The sequence below is a fragment of the Zonotrichia albicollis genome, chromosome 27 (assembly GCF_047830755.1).
Source record: "Zonotrichia albicollis isolate bZonAlb1 chromosome 27, bZonAlb1.hap1, whole genome shotgun sequence".
In the NCBI taxonomy this organism is placed as follows: Eukaryota; Metazoa; Chordata; class Aves; order Passeriformes; family Passerellidae; genus Zonotrichia; species Zonotrichia albicollis.
In genome coordinates this window covers 2,052,125-2,073,103 of record NC_133845.1, presented here as the reverse complement: position 1 = coordinate 2,073,103, position 20,979 = coordinate 2,052,125, and the positions used below count along the sequence as shown (strand labels likewise).

The following is a 20,979-nucleotide window of genomic DNA, read 5'->3' as shown; positions in this document are numbered from 1 at the left end:
TGCCCATCTCCGCATCGCCCATCTCTGAAGCTCCCCAAGGAGGCAGGATCAGCCCCGAAGGCATCACCAAATGCCTGGCTGGTGGCCCCTCGCCGTGCCCTGAGCAGCCATCGGCCACCCGCGCCACATGCAGGTGAGTGCAGGTGGGGACAGCGCCCCGGGGAGGGGGACACGGAGACAGACAAAGCTGTCCCCCTTCTTCCTTCGGGGGAGAGGTTTCTCTCCAGGGAGAAGGTTCCGAGTTCACACACAAAATCCTGGCTTGGAGCCCTCCCCGGCACCCTCCTGGTCCCCCGGTGTGGGCAGGGCACCTGCCCGAGGGTCCCTTCTTTTTTTGCCACCCACGGACCTCAAAGCAGTAACTCATGCCCCGGGTCTTACGTCAGGGTCCCCGGTGGGTTCGGGGTTTTGCTGCCCGGGAGCAGCAGGTTCTGCAGCAGGGTGGGGATGTGTCAGCAGCACGGAGAGTGGCCAGGGCGGTAACTCCTGGCCATGTGGGGTTCTCAGGCCAGGGAAGGGCCCTGGCCAGGCTGGTCCCTGCTGGGTGAGTCACCTTGGGCAGGGCCTGTCACTTTGGGGGTGGGAATGGTGGGGGGCAACGCAGGAGCTGGGCTGTGACAGAGGCACTGCAGTCCCCATCTGTCAACAAGGGACACTCCAGTCCCTTCCAGGGAGCAAACATTTTGTGGCACATTCCCCCCAGGGCTGCTTGGGGTCACCCTTCCTAGAGGGAACTGGACACCAGGAGGATTCTGTGCCTCGCTTCCCTAGGGAAATGGGCAGGAGGCTGTCCCACCCCACTCAGCTGGACACAGAGCCCCTCAGCCCCAAAGCACTCGTACTCTGAAGCGTGCAAAGTGCCTCACACAGGGTCCCCTCTGTGCCTCCACCACGGCAGAGTCCTGGGAGCTCCCACGTAACCTCCAGGCTGGGACATTGTGTCTCAGGGGACAGGGGACACAGCTCCGAGCCTGCGTAAGCGAGAAGCAGCTGTGCTGTGACACCTTGGATGGTGCCAGCGCTGTGTAAGCTGAGCTGAGCCCGCTCTGGGGCTCCGCGGGCACCGAGGGGGACAGCTGGCACCAGGCACGGGCAGGACAGAGGGGACACCTGCCACTGGGCACGGGCAGGACAGCAGCTGCGGACAGAGCAGGGCTCTGCTCCTCTGCCTTCGGAGTGAAGGGTTTGCCTCCTCCCTTGGAGCTGAGATTCCCAGGGAAGTGCCCCGAGCAGTCCCATGGTGTCCCTCTCCCATGTGGTGGCACCTCTCCTGCCCGGCCCCGTGAGCGCAGACCGGACGTTCCTGTGCCTCAGCTTCCCCTGACACCCCGGGAGGATGATGAGGGTGCAGGAGGCCTGACTCAGCCGTGCCGGCCCCAGGGCTTTGCCAGGCAGCAGGAAAGCTCAGCACAATGACGGGTAGGGAGGGGCCAGGCAGCCCAGGAAGCGCTGGGAGGAACCGGGGTTTTCTCACACCCCCTCAGCTCCTCTGGCTCCGGGCACGCTCCGCTCTCCCGCCGCCCTGGGGTCCGCTCGGATGTGACACGGGGACTTGGAAGCACAGGCAAGCCTGGCAGATGTGACATTCCTCCATGGTAAGGCCTCTCTTCCCAAGGAATGGGATAGCTCCCATGTCTGGGGCCGCTGCTGGCTCCTGACCCTGCATCCCTCCATCGGCTGCTCCGCATCCCCAGGGCAGGTGCTGCCCTTGGAGACCTGTCCTGCTGCCAGGAGCTCCTGCTGCGCTCCTCTCCCCAACCTGGTGCTCTCCTGATGTTGCTGGTGCCAGGAGAGAGCGTGGGCACCTGGCAGGGGACGATGGCATGGGGCTGTCCTGGCACTGTCCCAAACCAAGATCATCTCTGCTGGCGAGGAGGATGGAGAGCAGGGGCAGTCGCTGTGCCAGGCTGCTCCGTGCCCCAGCAGGGCAGGCAGCCAGGCATGTGCTGCTCCCTGGGAGCCCAGGGGCTCCGTCATTCCCATCCTGGCACTCGAGTGCCAGTCTCTTGGCTGGGGTCCCACTCCCTGTGAGCGAAATTCCCCACTGTCCATGTCAAATCCTGACTGGCAGAGCCCCGCTCCTGGTGAGGGCGTCCTCAGCCAGGCTGGGGAGAGCCGAGCCGGGTGTTTCGTAGCTCCCTTGCCCGGGAGCAGATTATTCACCCTTCAGTCTCCGTCCCCAAACAGGTCTGTGCGCTCCACCTCGCTGCTGCTTGTAAATATTTCCCTCCGCAGGGTGGGATGGCTGTTCCCTAGGCAGTAACCTGGCTGCAAAGCCAGGCTGCCCGCCAGGAGCCCACGGGGGCTGGCTGTGTCTCTCAGCACCCCCTGCTAGAATCATTCCTGGGGTGTTTCCACTCTGAGCCTGGGGGGTTTTGAGCAGGAGGCTCTGTCCCCCAGGGCCAGGCTGGCAGTGACCCTGGTGCCACGATCGGTGCCCATCCCCAAGCCTGGGTGCACCCTCGGTGCTGCGAGGGACGGGCCAGGCGCAGACTCTGGCACCTCCTGGCTTGGAGCTGTGCCAGAGCCCGCCCCGGCTGGGCTGGGAAAAGCCTCTGAATCAGGGTCATCTCCCGGGTGACTGGAGACTCTCGGAGCCACATGAGCCACTGTCCTGCCAGGGAAGGGACACCAGTCACCCCGGGAGCTGAGCACCAGCAGCGCCAGGGCAGAGGAGCTCGGCTGGGTCCTGCCTGCCCCGGTGGCACCCACAGCCCCAGCACAGGTAGGGATCCAGCCATCAGCCTGCCAGCCGGGGTGCTGAGGGCACACTCTCCTCCAGCTCCTGGCAGCCCGTGTTTGGGGGCTGCTGGGTGCCACAGTGCCCTGTCCCTGCTCTGGCTTGGCTCTGGGGGCCTCTGTCCCTGTCTCTGTGTGCTCCTGTCCTGCCCTGTGTGGGAGCCACCAGCTCTCTGTGGGCACTGAGTGCTGGCTGTGCCCGGCTGGCAGGGGCACGGCTGCCACCTCACCAGGAGGACTCTTGGTTTGAATTACTGATGGGGGCACAGGGGGCATGGCCATGGCGGGGAGACAGGAAAGCTGCTCAGATGCTGACCTTGCCTCAGTTTCCCTCTCACTGAAATGCCAGCCCCTTGCCAAGCCCCAGCACTCCCTGTGAGTAACCAGGGGAAGGTGCTGGGCTGGCTGGATCGGCCCATCCCAGCTGCCTGTCTCAGCCAGAGCTGGGCCTGAGCATCCTCCTGTGACCAGGCCACTGGGGATATCTCTCCAGGCCCAAGAGTGGGACAGTCACAGGATGGTGTGGCAGGGAGGCCAGGGCTGGGGCAGAGGTGGCTGCTGCAGTTCCTTGGTGTCTATGGGGATGTTGGGTGCCTCTGGCTGTGCCCTGGGGCTCCCTTCTGTGGTTTGAGGTGCCCAGGGGCATGGGGGTGGCAGTGCCAGCCAGGTCCTGCTGTCCCAGGCTCTCCAGGAAGGCTGGAGGTGGCAGGAGCCATGGCCACACTGTCACCAACACCCCCTGGATGCCCTCTGTGTCCCAGGATCTCCAGGGGAGGCAGGAGCTGCTGGGTGGGAGCTGGTGTTGTGCTGACCAGGCCTGTGGGACTGATCCCTGGGCTCTTCCCTTGCAGCCGATGCCTCCAGGACAGCGTGCCGAGCCCCAGCCTGCAGCATGTCCCAGCTCTCCTCCACCCTGAAGCGCTACGTGGACTCCTCGCGCTATGCCGAGAGCACCTACAGCAAAGCGCCCAGCGGCTACAGCTCCTACAGCTCCTATGGGTCCACCCTGTCCACCGCCTACGCCGACAGCGACAAAATTGGCTTCAAAGCCAGCTACCTGCCCTCCCCCCGCTACCACCACGCTGGGGGGCTGTCCCCCACCTCTGGCTATGACAGCGGCCGGCTGTATCCCGACCCCAGCATCCGCCTGAGCCCCTCGTACCTGCGCGCACGGCCGCCCGGTGCGGGGCTCAGCGGGGGCGCCTGCTACACCTTCAGCGGCACCCCCGGCAGCCCCACGGGCTACCTGCCCTCCGCAGCGCCCCTCAGCCGCCACAAATCCATCAGCCACTCGGACCTGGCGCGGGAGTTCTCGGGGCTGCACACCTCAGACAGCGCCTACCTGCCCGCGGCCGGCGCGCTCAGCACCCGCGCCCGACCGGAGCACGGCAACCTGCAGGGTCTCTACCAGGCTGCCAGCCACTCCGACTATGTCCGTGGCTACCTGGAGAGCTACGGGAGGAAAAGCCACCATGGCAGCCTCTCCACCGGCCACCTCAGCCCCTCTCAGGCCACCCTGCCGCCGTCGGGCACCCGCTGTGCCAGCCAGCCCTGCGAGAGGAGCGATGAGCATTGCGATGTGTCCGCACAGGACCCCACGGTACGCGGGGCTGCCTGGGGTGGGGGACACAGCTGTGATGGGGAGGGATGTGGGATGTGCTTGTGGTGAGCTGAGGAGCCCGAGGCACTCATACTCTGCCTGGGAACCTGGGTGTGCTGCTCCGTGCCTCGGTTTCTGTGTGTGACCCTCTGAGATGCCCTTGCTGGCACAGCAGTCCCGGCTGGAGCTGCTGAGGCAGCCGTGTCCTCTGAGGGGCTGTGCTGCAGGGCATGCTCCCCAAGGAGGCAGGATCAGCCTGTGCCCAGGACTGTGCCCGCTGCACTTTCTGCATGCATGTGACAGCAGGTGATGGCTCCCATGTGGGGCTGACGAGGATTTCCTGCTGCCTCATCCCAGATAGGGAAGGTGACATGAGCAGGCCGGGCACTCATCCTGCTGGGACAGCTGGTTTGGCTGGTGCTGGCTCTGCCACAGTGACTCGGTGCCCAGCGATGCCAGCTCCCTGGCACCATCCACTGCTGCCAGTTTGGGCCCCGTGCCCCAGCCTGTGTGGCACCAGGGGTTCCCCATGGCAGTACCACCCACACGTGCTGGCAGGTACTCGGTGCCCCATGTCCCCATCAGTGCTGCAGTGTCCCCAGAGCCCCAGCCCGGGCCGGGAGCAGGCACCGCACACTCAGCCCGTGCAGGGGAGCAGCCTGGTAATTTTCCACTCAGGTTTCCTTCCAAGATCTGGCCAGGCTCTGCCTGCATTGTCTCCCGCTGTCTTTCCAGTCACCCTCCATTCCCCCATGGTCTGACCTGCCCTTTGATTCCCTGAGTCTCTGTCCCACTGCCATTCGCTGAACCATGAGAAATCCTGTCCTGCTCGCAGGGAGGCAGAAAAGAATCCCCCAGCATTTTTTCCCTTTGAAGCCAGTGTCCCCACATCCCTCTCTGTGCCCCTTCCCCAGTGCCTTCCCCCACAGAACCACCTTCAGCAGTGCCCTGCCCTGGTGTGGGACCCCCTGTGCCCACCTGCCTCATGCCTGGCCCCCAGTCCTGGGATGAGGGAGTGGGCTGGTGAGTCAGGGCAGTGGAGGATCAGTGCTGTGGAAGGGAATTCCTGCCTCCCCCTCCCACACCAGGCCTGGCTGGGGGGCACCAAGGGGGGATCCAGCAGCTGCTGCACCACTGGCTCTCGCTAAAGCCGGCACTGCCACTGCAGGGTTCCCACCCCACGTGCCCACACATTGCTGTGTGGGGTGCCAGCCTGTTCCTGTGGGGCAGCAGGGACTGTGCAAGTCCCAACCCACAGTCTGCACATGAACCCAGCCTAGGCTGATGGGTGGCAAAGGTGGCAGAGGGCGCTGGGACAGACACCCATGCCAGGGCAGACCAGGTCAGTGACACTGGCTTAGGTTTCCTTGGTGCTTTGATGGGCACACCTGCTATTTTCCATTGCTGTGGTTTATTCCCTCTCTTTCCCAAGCCGGGACACAAATGTCCCGGTCGTAAACCAGAGCTGGCTGCCTGCGGCCGTGCCAGGTGCCGGAAACAAGCACAGGCTGCAGCCCCGGAGCTGCCATCCGTTCTGCCCCACTGCCCAGCCCCGAGGGCAGTGTCAGCAGCACCCGCTCCTGACGCAGCCAGGCCACAGCGGGGCTGGCCCCATGCCTCCTCCCATCCCTTTTTCCATCGCTGCCTCCTGCCTCTGCACCAGGGAAACCGCCATGCAGAGGGGTTTGCAGCCAGCAGTGAGGGTGTCTCTGCATTCCCTACCCTCACCATCACTTTGTGCCTCAGTTTACCCCGTGGGCAAAGGGAAGTGTGTGAAGGTGTGATTTCAGCAGGGGGCTGTGCCTGCGGAGGTGCAGGGCCGTGCTGGCTCCTGGGAAGGGCAGTGTGGTGAGGGGCAGGACTGGGGCTGGGACTGGGGCTGTGCTGGCTCCTGGGAAGGGCAGTGTGGTGAGGGGCAGGACTGGGGCTGGGACTGGGGCTGTGCTGGCTCCTGGGAAGGGCACTGTGGTGAGGGGCAGGACTGGGGCTGTGCCTGTGGAGCTGCAGGGCCGTGCTGGCTCCTGGGAAAGGCAGTGTGGTGAGGGGCAGGACTGGAGCTGTGCCGGCCCATTAACCACCCTGGGTGTACATAGGGTCAGAAGGCCAGGGCCACCCACAAAACGCCGGCAGCTCTCCGCAGTCCCATCCTGAGCAGCTGACGTCCCTGGCCCGCAGCCAGTGCTGGCTGGCCCTGCCTGCTGCCGCGGTGCCAACCGGGCCTGTGGCAACCTCTGCCCGCGGCAGAAGGTCACCGCTGCAGAGGGGCCAGCTGAGGGCAGGGACCTGCTCTGGGTGATGCCATCCCACCGGGTGTCCCCTTCTCTCTCCCGCCCTCAGAGCCTGCGCGCTGCTCTCTGGCTGGAGGCGAATTTGAGCCTTAGCCCAGGGCACTCGATGTCACCGGGACACGAGGTTGAACACGGGATGTGGCTGAACCGCCCTCTTGCCATGGAACCGGCTCAGCCAGCACGTTGCATCCTCATGGGGAGAGCTGCCCCAGCTCCCTGCACAGCACTCAGGGCTGGCTGTGCCCATCCTGCCCCCACAGTGCCACCTGCACTGCCAGGCAGGGTGACAGGAGAACTGGATTTTAGGGAGCTGTGCCACAACCTGGAGGCCCTGGGTTGGAGGATTTTGGGGAGCTGTGCCACAGCCTGGAGGCCCTGGGTTGGAGGATTTTGGGGAGCTGTGCCACAGCCTGGAGGCCCAGGGTTGCAGGATTTTGGGGAGCTGTGCCACAGCCTAGAGACCCTGGGTTGGAGGATTTTGGGGAGCTGTGCCACAGCCTAGAAGCCCAGGCTGTGCCCCTGGGCACGGCAGGGCACCCAGGCAGGGCAGGAGGGCATGTGCCCCGCCGTGCACACCGTGTCCCCGTGTGTGTACGCCGTACACAGCACGGGGTGTGTACATGTACACACGTGTGAGCACGCGCAGGCCCCGGTTACGACAGCCCTCCCGTTGTGATGCAAAAGAGCCCTGCAGATGAATAATGCTGCAAGATGCCTCCTCAGATATTTTTGCTGGTGCCAAAAATAGTCTCCCTGCCTTCCTCCCTCCCCTCCCTCCGTCCCCAGCCAGCCCCTCCGCTGCTTGACAGAGAGGCTGCATCTGCAGCCAGCAGGATCCAACAGCTCCTGCCTCTGGATAGGGGTGTTCTGGGGGCTCCAGAGGAGGAAAGGAGGCTCTGTTAGAGCCCTCTCGGTTAGGTTGGAGGCTGTGGCTCTGTCAGAGCAGCACAGCCCCACTCCCTGCCCTGGCTGCCCATGGAAATTTCCCTGAGCAGGCAGAGGAACACCTGGGCACGCACAGCAGGCGCAGGGCTCCGGCGCTCGTCCTGCCGCGGTCAGAGGGGTGAAGCAGCGGGAGACGCAGGACGAGGACGCAGGACAGCCGGGCTCCCTGCCAGTCCCCGCATCTGCCCTTGCTGCAGGAGAAGAGCTGGAGCCCTGCCCGTGCCGTGCCTCAGTTTACCGAGGGGAGACGCCAGGTGGGGTCTTTGCTCCACGCAGGAATTGCGGGGAGTTTTTCCCCAGCACAGGGCGCTGAAATATCCCCTGAGCTCAGCGCTAATGCAACCCCCAAAGAGGGGGGTTCCCCCAAAATGTCACTGCCTGGGAACCTGGCATTGGCATTGCAGGAAAGGCACACGGCTGTGAGACCCATAACCCTGTCTGGCATCCCGCAGCCCCTCTCGGGCTACAGGCAGCACCCCATTGCTTTCACCCCGGCAATTGTGGCGAGTAACCCCCAGTTAGGGAGCCCCGCTCCCTGCCCAGTGCCTGCCCGGAGCACAGCGTGCCCGGGGCCGGACCAGCGCTGGGCACGCCGAGCTGCGAGCAGGGGGGAGCACTGGGGGGGCAGGCGCTGCTCCGGCTGCCGCCTCTCCCCAATTCCCCATTGCCCCCGCGGTGCGCGCACGGTGCCGGTGTCGAGGCACGGCAGCCCCGCAGACAGAGATGCCGAGGGGGCACCGCTGTCCCCCGCAGCCCCCCGGAGCCGGGGAGGTGTCGCCGCCCCGTTCCGGAGCGTGTCCCCGGGGCAGAGCCGCCCCTCGCGGGCCCCCCTGGCTCCGGGCGCGCTGTACCACGCGGTGCGCGGGGGCTGGCCGTCACCGAGCCGTCACCGAGCCGTCACCGAGCCCGGCTGCCGCCTCTCCACCCATTTGATGTCAGAGCCGCTCAGGTGCCGTCAGCCCTGCAGCCGGCACCGGCTCCGGCCCCGCACGCCCAGCACGGGGGGCTCCGCGCCTGACCCCGCGCCCCCGCCTGCCGCCGGCCCCGGGCAGCCCGGCCGCTGTCCCCCGGCTCCCCGCTGCCCCCGGCTGCTCCCCGCCGTCCTGCGGTGCCCGCCGGGGCCACCATGAGGGACTCGTACACGGTGACGCTGCCCGAGGAGCCCCCCGCGCTCCCCGACCTTCACAAGGACCTGCGGCCCCGCGCCTCCATGCCAGGGTCCCTGCTGGTCTCCACCTTCGTCGGGCTCGTCCTCAACAAGACCAAGGTACGAGATGCCCGCAGCCCCCTTGCCCCGGCTTGGGGGCAGAGAAGGGGGCACCTCTTGCCCGCCCTGGGGAGCGTGGAGTGCCCTGTGCCATCCCCCGTGCCCGAGGATGGGGTGGCAGGGGGTGAATGCCCTCCCGGCTGCCCGTGGGGACGGCGTGTCCCCGTGTCCCACAGGGTGGCACGGAGCAGGTGGACTGCACGTGTCAGGACACCTGGGTTCCTCTCCCAGCCCTGCCCTTGCGGTGACCTTGGCCAGGTCCCCGTGTCCCACCACAAGGAAGGGTCTGCTGGCCACGCTGAGCCCCTTGGCAGTGCCATAGGAGTGAACTTGGCTGTCCCCAGGGCCACAGCGCCGGGACAGATCTCTCCTGCAGGGATGGCAGAGCAAGGGGCAAGGAGGGCAAGGTCTGAGCACTTATGTAAGTCTGGCTGCTCTGGTTCTCCTGCTGCCCCAACAGGCTCCTGGCATGTGGACCTGGATGGGGCAGGACGGTGAGGATCTTGTCCCTTGTCCCCACCGCCTGTCCCTTGTCCCCGTCCTGCGGTGCAGCCTCGGGGAGTCCCCAGCCGAGCCGCGTGAGCCAGCTCTCCTTCAGCGCCTCTGAGCATGTCGTGTCCTAGATAAAGCCCTGTACGGGAGAGGGGGATTAGCTGGAGTTGAGTCACCCAGGGGAGGGAAATCCAGAGGGGGAAATAACACCTCGGTGCACACAGGGCTTGTGCCAGGCTAGGGGAGCACCTGACACCCCCTGCTCAGCCCCAGCCCTCCCCCGGGGTTGTCCCAGGCTCTGGGAGGACAGCCTGCGACCTGGCTGTGGGGGAATGCAGGATCTGTGGGGAGGTTTGCACCCACATGGGCAGGACTGGCCGGTCCCTCCTGGCACAGGGCAGGAGCTGCCCAACCAGGGCAACTGGACAAGCCCGTCCTGGTGGGGATGGCTGGGGCACACTGGGGCAGCTCCTGGGGGTTGCTGCTCACCCCCAGCACCGTGACCTTCTCTGGGGTAGTGGTGGGGACGCAAGCAGGGCCTTGGGGCTCACATCCTCCGAGGGATGGATATAGGGACACTGGCCCACCTCTCCTGCTGCCATCTGCTCAGGGACCAGAGCCAGGCCAGCTCCTCCAGCCGTGGCGTGGCACTGACCTGTCACATCCTGCTGGCACCCTGTGCCCAGCTGAGCCTGCCCCCAGCCCAATAAGGCGCCTGGCACTTTTGGACAGCCCCATGTCATTTGGGCAGCCACATCTGGGGACATCCCTACGCTCTGGGCACTGTGGGCACCCGATGGCACAGAGGGCAGGCGGTCAGAGCCACGTGTGCCCACGCAGGGTGGCCGGGTCCCCGCTGGTGCCGGTCCCTGCCGCGGTGGGTGATGCCTGCGCCGTCGCTAAGGAGCACATGTAACTGGAGCTGGGTTATTTTGGGCTGCTGTCAGGGCTGGGTGCTCAGCACCTCCCACACACACACCAGCTGCTGCTATTTCGGAGCTGCTGGGCCCCCTCCCCTCCTCTCGCCTCCTCTCCTCCTCCTCAAGCCTCAGGTGGGCAGCTGGGGCGTTTGCCTAAGGATCCTTAAATCCTGGGCATCTGGGGAGCACCGTCAGCAGCCTGGCCCTGTCAGACCCCACCCTGCTCTGGGGAGGCTCATCCTGCTGCTCCCCAATGCAGGGCTGGGAGTAGGACCCCTGGGCTCCCACCAGTGCCCCCCACCAGCATCCTGACACCCCTAAAGCCCTCTGTGTTCTTGGTCTCTCCAGCAAAGAGTGATGATGGTTCCCAGCCCCAGCATCCAGCTGCCCATGCCCATCTTTGCTTTTCCCGGCTCAGGGAGCACCTGGAGCACCTGGAATTGTCACCCCATGGCACAGGTGCAGCACAGCCAGGGCTGGGAAGGCACCACTGGGCACACAGCCCTGTTCCCTGGGCTGGGCTTGCACTTTCCCAGGTGGACTTTATCCTGCAAGACGGCTGTGCCAAGGTCTGGGCTGCGCTCGTGCAGGGTGTCCTGGAGGGGATGGACACCTGGCACGAGGCAGGCACGCAGTGACAGGGCACTGTGCTCCTCCTGCAGCGTGGGGCAGGCACAGGGCACTGCCATGCCCTGGTGTCCCCAGGGGTGGCAACCTGGGTGCCAGCCTGACCTGCAATCCAGGGCATGGGGCAAAGGCATTGCCAGGCAGGGAGAACTTTGAGCCCTGAGCATAGTCCTGGGCCAGCAGGATGGGGCAGGCCAGCCGTGGTTTGTCACCAGGCTCTTGGCCCAGAGAGCTGCTCGGTGCTGGTTCTGCCCATGATGTCACAGCGGGATGGGGCCTCTCCTTGCACCTGCGGGTCTGCTCCACAGGCAGCTCTGTGGCACCATGGCCTCGCTGGGCTGCCCACAGGCATGGCCAGCCCGCCACCCTCCCAGCACTGTTCCCTCTCTCTGCAGAGCTCCAAGGCCGTGCAGGGGCTGACCGGCCTGCGGAACCTCGGCAACACGGTGAGTGTGTCCCCAGGCCTGTGGCTCACACCTGTGGGGCAGGGGGAGCCCTGTACCTTCACCTCACCCTGGCAGCTCCCTGCACCCCTCTCCCCACGGCACTTCCCCTGTCCTGTGCCCAGCCCAGGTGTCCCCCTGCCATGGCCTGCCTCCCTCTGCTTCCCGTTGCCATGGTTTTCTCTTGTGCCTCCCCCAGTGCTTCATGAACTCCATCCTGCAGTGCCTGAGCAACACCAAGGAGCTGCGGGATTACTGCCTGCAGAACCAGTACCTGCGGGACCTCAACAACAACAGCCGCATGCGCACGGCGCTCATGTCAGGTAACTGCCCAGCCCCGGGGACTGCGGGGGCTTCCCTGCAGCAATCCCTGCAGCAATTCCTGCAGCACATCCCTGCCACACCCCACGTCCTGCGGGACCCCCACCCAGAGCTCCACGCTCCTCCTTGGGCTGCCCCAAGTGGAGGATCAGGCTGTGAGACCCCTGAGCTGTCCCCATGGGGACATGGCTATGCTACCCCCTCTGCTGAGCCGCCTCTCTGCCTGCAGAGTTTGCAAAGCTGATTCAGCTGCTCTGGACCTCGTCCCCCAACGAGAGCGTGAGCCCCTCCGAGTTCAAGACGCAGATCCAGAGATACGCCCCACGCTTCGTCGGCTACAAGTAAGGGGGGGTGGCTGCAGGGGGGTGGGGGGAGCTGAGCCCCCTGCAGCCTCTCACTGGCCATGCCCCGTATCTTGCAGCCAGCAGGATGCACAGGAGTTCCTGCGGTTCCTGCTGGACGGGCTGCACAGCGAGGTGAACCGCGTGCTGGTGCGGCCCCGGGCCAGCACCGACACCCTGGATCACCTCCCGTAAGTGCTGGCACCGCACAAACCCCAGAGGAGTTCGCTGCCCGCAAGGCCAGCCCGGGGACAGTGACCTCACGGGTCTCTCTGGGCTGGCTGGCGGGGCTGGTGTCCCCCAGGCCATGCTCAGTGCCTGCTGTGTCCCCATGCTTGCAGTGACGATGAGAAGAGCCGGCAGATGTGGAGGAGGTACCAGGAGAGGGAGGACAGCCGCATCAGCGGTGAGCAGGGCTGGGGCAGGGAGGGCAGGGCTGGCCTGGCAGCGAGGGGGGAACCAGGGCTCTCACCCTGCTCTGTCCCACCCCTCCAGACCTCTTCGTTGGGCAGCTGAAGAGCTCTCTGACCTGCAGCGAGTGCGGCTACTGCTCCACAGCCTTCGACCCCTTCTGGGACCTGTCCCTGCCCATCCCCAAGGTGAGGGAGCCCCAGTGATCCCTGTCCCACACTGCCTGTCCCACACTGCCCGTCCCTAACCACCACTGCACTCCCACAGAAAGGCTACGGGGAGGTGACGCTCATGGATTGCCTCCGGCTCTTCACCAAAGAGGACGTGCTGGATGGGGACGAGAAACCGGTACAGGGCAGGGGGACTCCCATGGCAGGCTGGGCCCCTTCCCCTCTGTGCTTGTGTTGGCAGCACTGTGGGCAGTGCCCTCACCCTGCTGCTTTGTGCTGTCCTCTCCCACAGACGTGTTGTCGCTGCAAAGCCAGGACAAGGTGCACAAAAAAATTCAGCATCCAGAAGTTCCCCAAGATCCTGGTGCTTCGTATCCTTCGGGCAGAGGGATGGGGACAGGGGCTGTTGTGGGGGGCAGAGATGGGTTATTGCAGGCTCCCCTTTGTCCCTGTGGCTCCTTGACGTGACCCTCCAGACCTGAAGCGCTTCTCCGAGTCCAGGATACGAAGCAGCAAACTCACCACCTTTGTCAACTTCCCGCTGAAGGACCTGGACCTGCGGGAATTCGCCTCGCAGAGCTGCAGTGAGTGCCTTGCTTGCCTCTAATCCCAGCCCTGAGCTCCTGGGGACTCCTGGTGCCCCTCGTGTCCCCAGCTGGTGGGGACACAGGTGTGAGGGGTGGGAGGCACAGAATCCAGGCTGCTGGAGCTGCTGGTGTGGTGGGGGGCACAGGTGTGAGGGGTGGGAGGCACCGAATCCAGGCTGCTGGCATGGTGGGGGGCACAGGGATGAGGGGTGGGGGGCACAGAATCCAGGCTGCTGGTGCCGCTGGCATGGTGGAGGGCACAGGGATGAGGGGTGGGGGGCACAGAATCCAGGCTGCTGGAGCTGCTGGCGTGGTGGGGGCTCTGTGCTGGCACTTTGAGGGGCAGCAGGGCTGAGCAGCCCCCCTGCTCCCCACAGACCACGCCGTTTACAACCTCTACGCCGTCTCCAACCACTCGGGCACCACCATGGGGGGACACTACACAGCCTACTGCAAGAGCCCCGTGTCCAGCGAGTGGCACACCTTCAACGACTCCCGGTGAGCCTGGGGCGGCACAAGCGGGCAGGGACCCCCCCCCCGCTCGGGGCATCCCATCCCTGCTGCTCACAGCTGTCCCTTTGCCCTCTCTGCAGCGTCACCCCGATGTCCTCGAGCCACGTGCGCAGCAGCGATGCCTACCTGCTCTTCTACGAGCTGGCCAGCCCGTCCTCCCGCATGTAGCCAGCCCTGCCTCCCTGGGGGAGCCCCGGGCCACCCCTCAGAGCCGGCTCCACCAGGGTTCGGGCGTTTGGCACCCCCAGAGCAAGGGGGAGGCGAAGAGGAGACACCCCCGAGGTGGCCGCAGAGGGAGGCTGGGGAAAGCCAGGAGCAGAGCCCGGGCAAGGACATCCCAGCTCCGAACTGAGGAGGGACTCGTGGCAGGGCAGGGCTCAGGCAGCTCCAGCTCAGGCACCTTCTGATTGCTGATTTGTTTTTTACCTCGGGGTTTTACTTTCTTTTTTTTTTTTTCCTTTTTTTTTCCCCTCTTTTTTTCTTTTTTATCTTTTTTTGTCTCTTTATTTTTTTTCTTTTTCTTTTTCTTTTTTTTTTTTTGTTGGTGTGTAATAAAAATCCTGAGCAAGGGACTCTACAGGAATAATGGGGCCACCTGTCCCATTGACTCAACCAGGACCTCTTCTCCCCTGGGAGAAGCACCCAGGAGAGCCTCACACATCCCTCCTGACCTCTTGCCACTCCTGTATCTGCTTGGCCGTCCCAGAGGATTCGTGAACTGCTCCCGATCTCCTCCCGACACTTCCAAACCTCCTGGCAAAGGACTCCAGCAGCCCTCTGGTGGCCTCCGTCCCATCTCGGGCAGCACAACCCTGCAGCTGCCCCACTCACACTCCTCAAAGCAGCCAGACCCACGGACAGGAGGGAGGAAAACATTTTGTGGAATTTCTATGTATTTATAATGGACTTTGCTTCAACCTGGAGCCCCCCGCTGCTTCCTGCCTCTCCAGGGACTTGTGCCGGGGCTGCTCCGGGTGGGTTTTTACCTGCCTGCTCAAACGACGGTGCCTTAAACCATTTAGGGGAGCGGGGGGGCCGCGGGGGTCGCACGGAGAGAGGGGAGGATGGTGGCTTTGCGGGACCATCTGCGATCGGGGCTTTGTTCTCCCTGTGATCAGGAGCCCTCCTGGGTGCCCGGGCACCCGCCCTGCTGCTCTGCCCTCCAGCTAGCAAATGCCAGTGGCCTTTTTAGCCTTTAATTTATTCTCCTCCCCGTCCTGCCTTGCCTGAGGCGCAGCGGGAGGAGACACGGGCACCATCCCAGCCCTCGGGGCAGCTCCATCCAAGCCACCCCCGGCCCTGCGGGCACGGGCTGAGCGCTGGCACCAGCACCCTGCCCAGCCTGGGGCATCCCAGCGGGGCTCAGGGGGGGCAGGATGGGAACGGGGGGCTGCCCAGGGCAGGAGCTGGGCTGGGGCAGCGATGCTGCGTGGCAGGTGGCTTGTTTACTGTGTAAGCAAGGCGGGTGGGAAGCGTCTCATACAAGGGAGACTCGTGCAGGAATAAATTTGAGCTTGAACAGGGCGTTGGGTGTGTGTGGTTTGTGTCTGGGTGGGCTGGCAGAGGGTGGGGAGCTGCCACCGGCGGAGCCCCATGGACCAGAACACTCTGGGCTCTCCTGCAGCAAGGGAGATGTGGCTGCAGGTGGCAGAAGGAGCCTTTTCAACCCCACCTTTTCAACCTTTTCAAGCTTCCCTAAAAACCCCTGAACAATGGCCCCTTTCTGCCCTGCTTAGGGATGGAGACGGGCATTAAGGGGCAGCAGGAATGCAGGTGGCAGTGCCCAGGCACCCAGCGAGGGCAGGGGGGACACGCTCAGCCCAGGGTCCCCAACACAGCCCCTTCAGTGCTGCCTTGAGCAGAGAGGAGCTGCTGGAAAGCCAAGGTGCCATGTGGGGACCCCAGCGGCAGGGTCCCCTTGGGGATGGGCTCCCAGCAGGATGGGTGCGAGCACTCGTTCCCCTTTAAGACGCTGTTCCTCCGTGCCAGAGCCTGACCTCGGCATCCTCAGCTGAGCTGGATTAACGGGGCGAGGGGGAAGGGGCCTGCGGAGGGGACTGGGGCTGCCGCCGCCTCCCGGGGCTCCCCGCACTCCCGGCACGGCGGGCATGGCCCTCGGGTGGGCTCCGGAGCTGGGCTGCCGCGGGTAGAGCTGGCACTGCCATCCCCTCGGGTGGGCACCGGCGCTGGCACTGCCACCTCCTCGGGTGGGCACCGGAGCTGGGCTGCCACTGGTAGAGCTGGCACTGCCATCTCCTCACCCCACAGAGTGCAGCAGGGTCCCCACGCCGCCCCGGGGCCCATGGGGACAGCTGGGGAGCAGCGGGCGGTGGGGCTGGGGGGCACAGGGCACTGGGCAGGATTTTAGCCAGGCTGCGCAGGGAGCCGCCCGCTGCCATGAAAGACTTCACCGAAATCACGCTTTGCCCCGAGGCTCTGGACGGCAGCAAGGTAGGGCTGGGGGTGTGGGTGATGCTGATGGTCCCCAGGGTGCCACTGATGGTCCCTGAGTGTCCCCCCCGTGGGTCCCCAGGGTGCCAGGGTGCCACCCGCTCTCGCTGTCCCACAGACCGAGTTCTGCAACCCCGTTTTTGAGGGCGAGGAGCCGCGGGCGGCACCGAGCGCGGAGCACCCGCCGGACAAGGATGGGAGCGGCCCCGCACCACGCCGGGACGGCCTCGGTACCAGCCTGGGGGTTTGTACACAGCCCCTGCCCATGGAGCAGGGGCTCTGGGGCTGCTTGGGGACACGTCGGCACCGCGGGGATGAGCCCAGCAAGGGCTGGTACCGGCCTGAGGGTTTGTACACAGCCCCTGCCCATGGGGCTGCAGGATGGGGGTGCTGGGGCTATTTGGGGACACATCGGGGACGTGCCCAGCGAGGGCTGAGCCAGCCCTACAGGGAGGTGGGGAATGGCTTAGCAGCGCTCTGCCCGCTGTCCTCGCCCCCAGGCCAGCAGCTCTGGGCACAGGTGGGCTGGAGGTACCGCGCCGACTGCAAGTTCACCTGGCTGTGCGTGGCTCTGATGAGCGCCATCCTGCTCTTCCTCATCGCCCTCCTGCTCGGCATCCTCATCCACCGTGAGTCGGGAGGTGGCTGTGAGCGGGGTGGGGGGCACAGAACCGGCTCAGAGGGGGAGAGGGGCACCCAGAGCCCACCCCGGGTGTGCCCGCTGTGGGGAGAAGGTGACCCCATCACAGGAACAAGGGGGATCTCCGTGTCCCTGGGATGTGTCCCGTCAGTGTGGGACCCCCGGGAGCTGCGCACCTGTGGGTGAGGTGTGAGCACAGGGCTGGGAGGGCTTCCCGAGCCCCTTCCCTGCCCCGCAGCCATCCCTCCCCGCTGGGGCTGAGCTATCTCTGCTCTTCCCCGGCACAGAGCTGACGCCCCCACATCCACCCGATGCCTCAGCCACGGCCCTGCCCGCCCGTGGCACTGCCACCACCGCCACAGCGCCCATCCGAAGGGACCCCCCGGCCCCCAAAACCGCTGCCACCCCAACCGAGAGCTGGCTGCCCACGGCCCGCACGGCAGCGCCGGGTAAGTGCCGAGCGGGGCAGGGTTTGGGATGGGGGTGCCCTGCTCCAGCTCATGCCCACGCTGTTGCCTCGCTCAGCCTGCGGAGGGACCCTGCGCGGCCCCGAGGGCTCCTTCAGCTCCCCCAACTACCCCGGCCCGTACCCCCCCAACGCCCTCTGCATCTGGCACATCGAGGTGGGCGCCGGCCTCGCCATCCAGCTGAGGATGGAGTCGTTCAGCGTGGAGGGCACGGCCTCCTGCCTCTTCGACCGCCTGGAGCTCTACGAAGAGCTGGGCACCGCTGGCACTGCCCCTGCCCCAGCCCGGGGCAGCCCGACCAGGTAGGGCTCCTCACACCTAGAGCATGGCACTGTGGAGGGGGCAGAGAGCGGTGCCAGCCCCTGCTGTGCCCCCAGGTTTTGTGGCAACGTGCGCCCCCCGACCTTCAACTCCAACTCGAACCGCCTGCGGGTCACCTTCGTGTCCGACAGCAGCGTGGGCGCCCAGGGCTTCAGCGCCCGCTACCGAGCCGTGGCCCCTGCCGAGAGTGAGTGCCCCCTCCCAGGGCACTGCCAGAGTCCCTCCGGGCTGGCAGGGAATGAGGACAGCCAGCAGGGAATGGGGAGGGTGCCCGGCAGAACCCCCCTCCAGCCCGGGTGTCTGTGCTGCGTGCAGAGAGCTGCGCCTGGGACGAGCACCTGTGTGACCGCGGGCTGTGCCTCCAGCTGGGCTTCGTGTGCGACGGCTTCCACGACTGCTCGGACGGGAGCGACGAGGCCAACTGCAGCCTGAAACACAAAGGTGAGAGGGACAGACCCCGCCTGCAGCCCCCAGACCCCCAACTGCAGCCCCCAGAGCCTGGGGCGCCGGGGATGGGCAGGAGAGGGAGATGGAGGGAAGGGAGAGGGGGGAAATCTCTTTGTGTGTGTGTCTCTCCAGAATGTGGGGGGCCGCTGACCGCCTTGGAGGGGCACCTGTCCACCCCGAATCACCCGCAGCCATACCCGCACCAGCAGGTGAGAGAAGGAAGGGGTGCAATGGGAGCGCGGTGAGGATGAGGCTGGGCAGGGAGGAAGGCAGCCCCGGCCCCGGGGAGAGCTGGGGGTGCCCCTGCCCAGCTTCACGGGTGTCGCCGGCTGCCCCCCACCCTGCCCCGCAGCTGTGCCTGTGGCAGATCTCGGTGCCCCTGGGCCACGTCATCGAGCTGCACTTCCACAACTTCAGCCTGGAGTCGCACGAGGATTGCAGCTTCGACTTCGTGGAGGTGCACGACAGCGCGGGCACGGGCACTGCCAGCCTCATGGGCAGGTACCCGACACCCCCAGGCCTGCTGTGCCACCCTGGCAACAGCCTGGGGAAACTGAGGCACGGAGCCGCCAGAAGGCAGGGTTTGGAGGTGCTGGTCAGCCCCCCGAGCCCATCTCTTGTCCCCTGACCTCGGCAGGTTCTGTGGCCACCAGGTGCCACCCGCCCTGACCTCCTCACGGCACGTCATGACCGTGCTCTTCGTGGCAGACGAGGGAGTTGCAGACGAGGGGTTCTTTGCCACCTACCAAGCCCGCAATGCCACAGAGAGTAGGTAGCCAAGAGGGGGCACAGGGTGCCCAGGGTGGGTGGTGCCACCTCTGTCTCTGGGGGGCTTCAAGGCCAGGCTGGATAAAAACCTGGAAAAGCTCTTGTTCCACAGCTGGCCCTGCTTGGAGCAAAAGGCCCCCAGGTCCCCTTCTCACCTGGTTTCTCACCTGGTTTATCCTATAACCTCACAGCCATGGGGATGGGACCTGGAAGGGCTCACCTGCACAGGGATGTGATCCATGGCCTGAGTGCTGCCCCCAAATAACCCAGGGAATTTGTGATTCCCTAAGCTGGATCTGCCCGATCCCCTGGGCAGTGAGCGTGACAGGGGTGGTCAGCACGGGGCCACACTGGCTCCCAGCCGTGCCCTGCCCTCTCCCCTTCCAGAGACCTGCAGCCCTGCGGAGTTCTCCTGTGGGAACGGCGAGTGCCGGGCGCTGGAGGCTGTGTGTGACGGCTGGCACGACTGCCCCGATGGCACTGACGAGCTGAACTGCACCGGGGTGTCCTACCCGGCCTTCGGTGAGTGCCACCACCCCTGGGTGCCCCTCGCAGCACCCAGCGCCCCCTGAGCCCAGCTGGCACAGCCTGCGGGCAGCCCTGCGGCTGACACAACCCCTCTCCCTGCGCAGGGTCTGTCTGCGAGCCCGTGGAGGTGGAGATGTGCCTGGGGCTGGGCTACAACGCCACCTCCTTCCCCAACATCTGGCTGGCCATCCCGGACCAGGCGGGAGCCGCCGAGGTGCTGCAGGACTACCAGGTGAGCTGGGCAGGGGCTCTCCCCACACTGCCACACCCCACAGGTGCGAGGGGCTGCCCTCACCTGGGCACCGGGCTCACGGCGCTGTCCCCGCTGTCCCGCAGACGCTGATGGAGCTGGCGTGCTACCAGCACCTCCGCCCGCTCATCTGCAGCCTCTTCGTGCCCAAGTGCACCCCGGACGGGGGCGTGCTGCAGCCGTGCCGCGCCGTGTGCCTGGCGGCCGAGCTGCGCTGCCAGCAGTCCCTCGGCCTCCTCGGCATCCTCTGGCCCATCAACTGCAACATCCTGCCCGACTCCAGCGACCCCGTGGAGTGCTTCCAGCCCTGAGCCGGCCAGGGCAGAGCAGCAGGGGCTGAAGTCACCCTCTCCACCCCTGAGCTCTTCCTGAGTAAATACCCAGCTGCTGGGTGGTCCCTCAGCTGCTCTGGGGTCAGCCCCTGTGCCCAGTGCTTGGTTTGGTGCCTGGATGCCACGGGCTTGCCCACAGCTCCATTTCCCTAGGGAGCAGGTGACATACCCCACAGGGAAAGGCTTGTGCTGGAGGGGCAGGAGGGAAAGGGTTAATGCTCCCCAAACGGAGCAAGGCTGGGCAGAGGTGAGCCAGGCTGCAGGGACAGGAGCCCAAGGCTGCCCGTGTCCCACAGCCCCAGAGCCAGCAGAATAAACAGCGTGAGCAGGTGACAAAGCCAAGGGAGCAGGTGACTCATTTGGGGTCTGTGTGTGGGAAACTGAGGAATGGCTGGAGGGAGGGAAGCCAGGGATGGGGCAGGGATCTGAGCAGGGATGGAGGGGCACAGGGGAGAGTGGGCAGCTGGCTGTGCCCTCACTGGGCTGGGGGCTTGCAGGATCCCAGGGAGATGGATGGGTCTCAGAGGGGTCCAGCTGGTGGCCGCATGGTGCAGGGAAGGGATCCTGAGCCGCCAAGAGTGGTGGCCCTGCTGGCTGTGCTGGCTGAGCTGGCTGTGCTGGCTGAAGGCCACCCTGGTGGCCACAAGCCTGGCAACACCCATGGCCACAAACCAGCGTCCAGCTGGCCAAAAACAACACTCCCTTCACACCTTAGGGGAGAGGTGGTTCCCTGCCACCACCCAGCCTGGCCGTGGGTATCCAGGTCTGGAAGGAACATTTGGCAGCGTCCCCAGCTCCACTGCAGGCTCTGGCACGGGGAGGACAGGGCCAGCAATGCCATCGTGTTTCCCACTGCCCTGAGCATGTGGAGAAATCCCCAGCCTGGCTGGGGTCACTGGGCTCAGGACCCACTTGTGCCAGCTCTGCCCCTGTGCCCAGCCGGGACCTGCCATCCCCACCCAGCTCAGGGGGTTTGAGCCCACCCATCTCCCTCTGTCCCTGCCTGTCCCAGCTGCTGCGGGGCCCAGGGACATCCCCAGCCTCAGGCCCGCCCCTCTGGCCAGCGTGTGACCGTGTCCCTTGGCCGCACCCGGCGCTGGAACGAGTTAAA

At 65.7% G+C, this 20,979-nt stretch overlaps 2 protein-coding genes across 3 annotated transcripts; both read left to right on the top strand.

Annotated features, from left to right (window-relative positions):
* The first annotated feature begins 2,544 nt into the window (after positions 1-2,544).
* Positions 2,545-13,971, top strand: USP2 (ubiquitin specific peptidase 2). 2 transcript variants are annotated; one of them, XM_074527840.1, is made up of 13 exons: positions 2,545-2,725; positions 3,591-4,339; positions 11,274-11,324; positions 11,521-11,644; positions 11,872-11,983; positions 12,064-12,174; positions 12,325-12,389; positions 12,479-12,582; positions 12,662-12,742; positions 12,857-12,935; positions 13,041-13,148; positions 13,529-13,649; positions 13,745-13,971. In XM_074527840.1, the coding sequence occupies exons 1-13, from the start codon at positions 2,602-2,604 to the stop codon at positions 13,830-13,832; spliced, it is 1,917 nt and encodes a 638-aa protein (XP_074383941.1). In that variant the 5' UTR covers positions 2,545-2,601; the 3' UTR covers positions 13,833-13,971. The 2 variants fall into 2 exon arrangements, with proteins under 2 accessions (XP_074383941.1, XP_074383942.1); XM_074527841.1 differs by lacking the exons at positions 2,545-2,725; positions 3,591-4,339 and adding an exon at positions 8,253-8,839.
* A 1,739-nt stretch (positions 13,972-15,710) lies between these two features.
* On the top strand, positions 15,711-20,233 carry MFRP (membrane frizzled-related protein). The gene is made up of 13 exons (XM_074559653.1): positions 15,711-16,115; positions 16,234-16,345; positions 16,616-16,744; positions 17,043-17,204; positions 17,281-17,524; positions 17,600-17,730; positions 17,859-17,984; positions 18,123-18,199; positions 18,343-18,491; positions 18,628-18,758; positions 19,146-19,280; positions 19,391-19,518; positions 19,623-20,233. The coding sequence occupies exons 1-13, from the start codon at positions 16,062-16,064 to the stop codon at positions 19,845-19,847; spliced, it is 1,803 nt and encodes a 600-aa protein (XP_074415754.1). The 5' UTR covers positions 15,711-16,061; the 3' UTR covers positions 19,848-20,233.
* Positions 20,234-20,979: the final 746 nt, after the last annotated feature.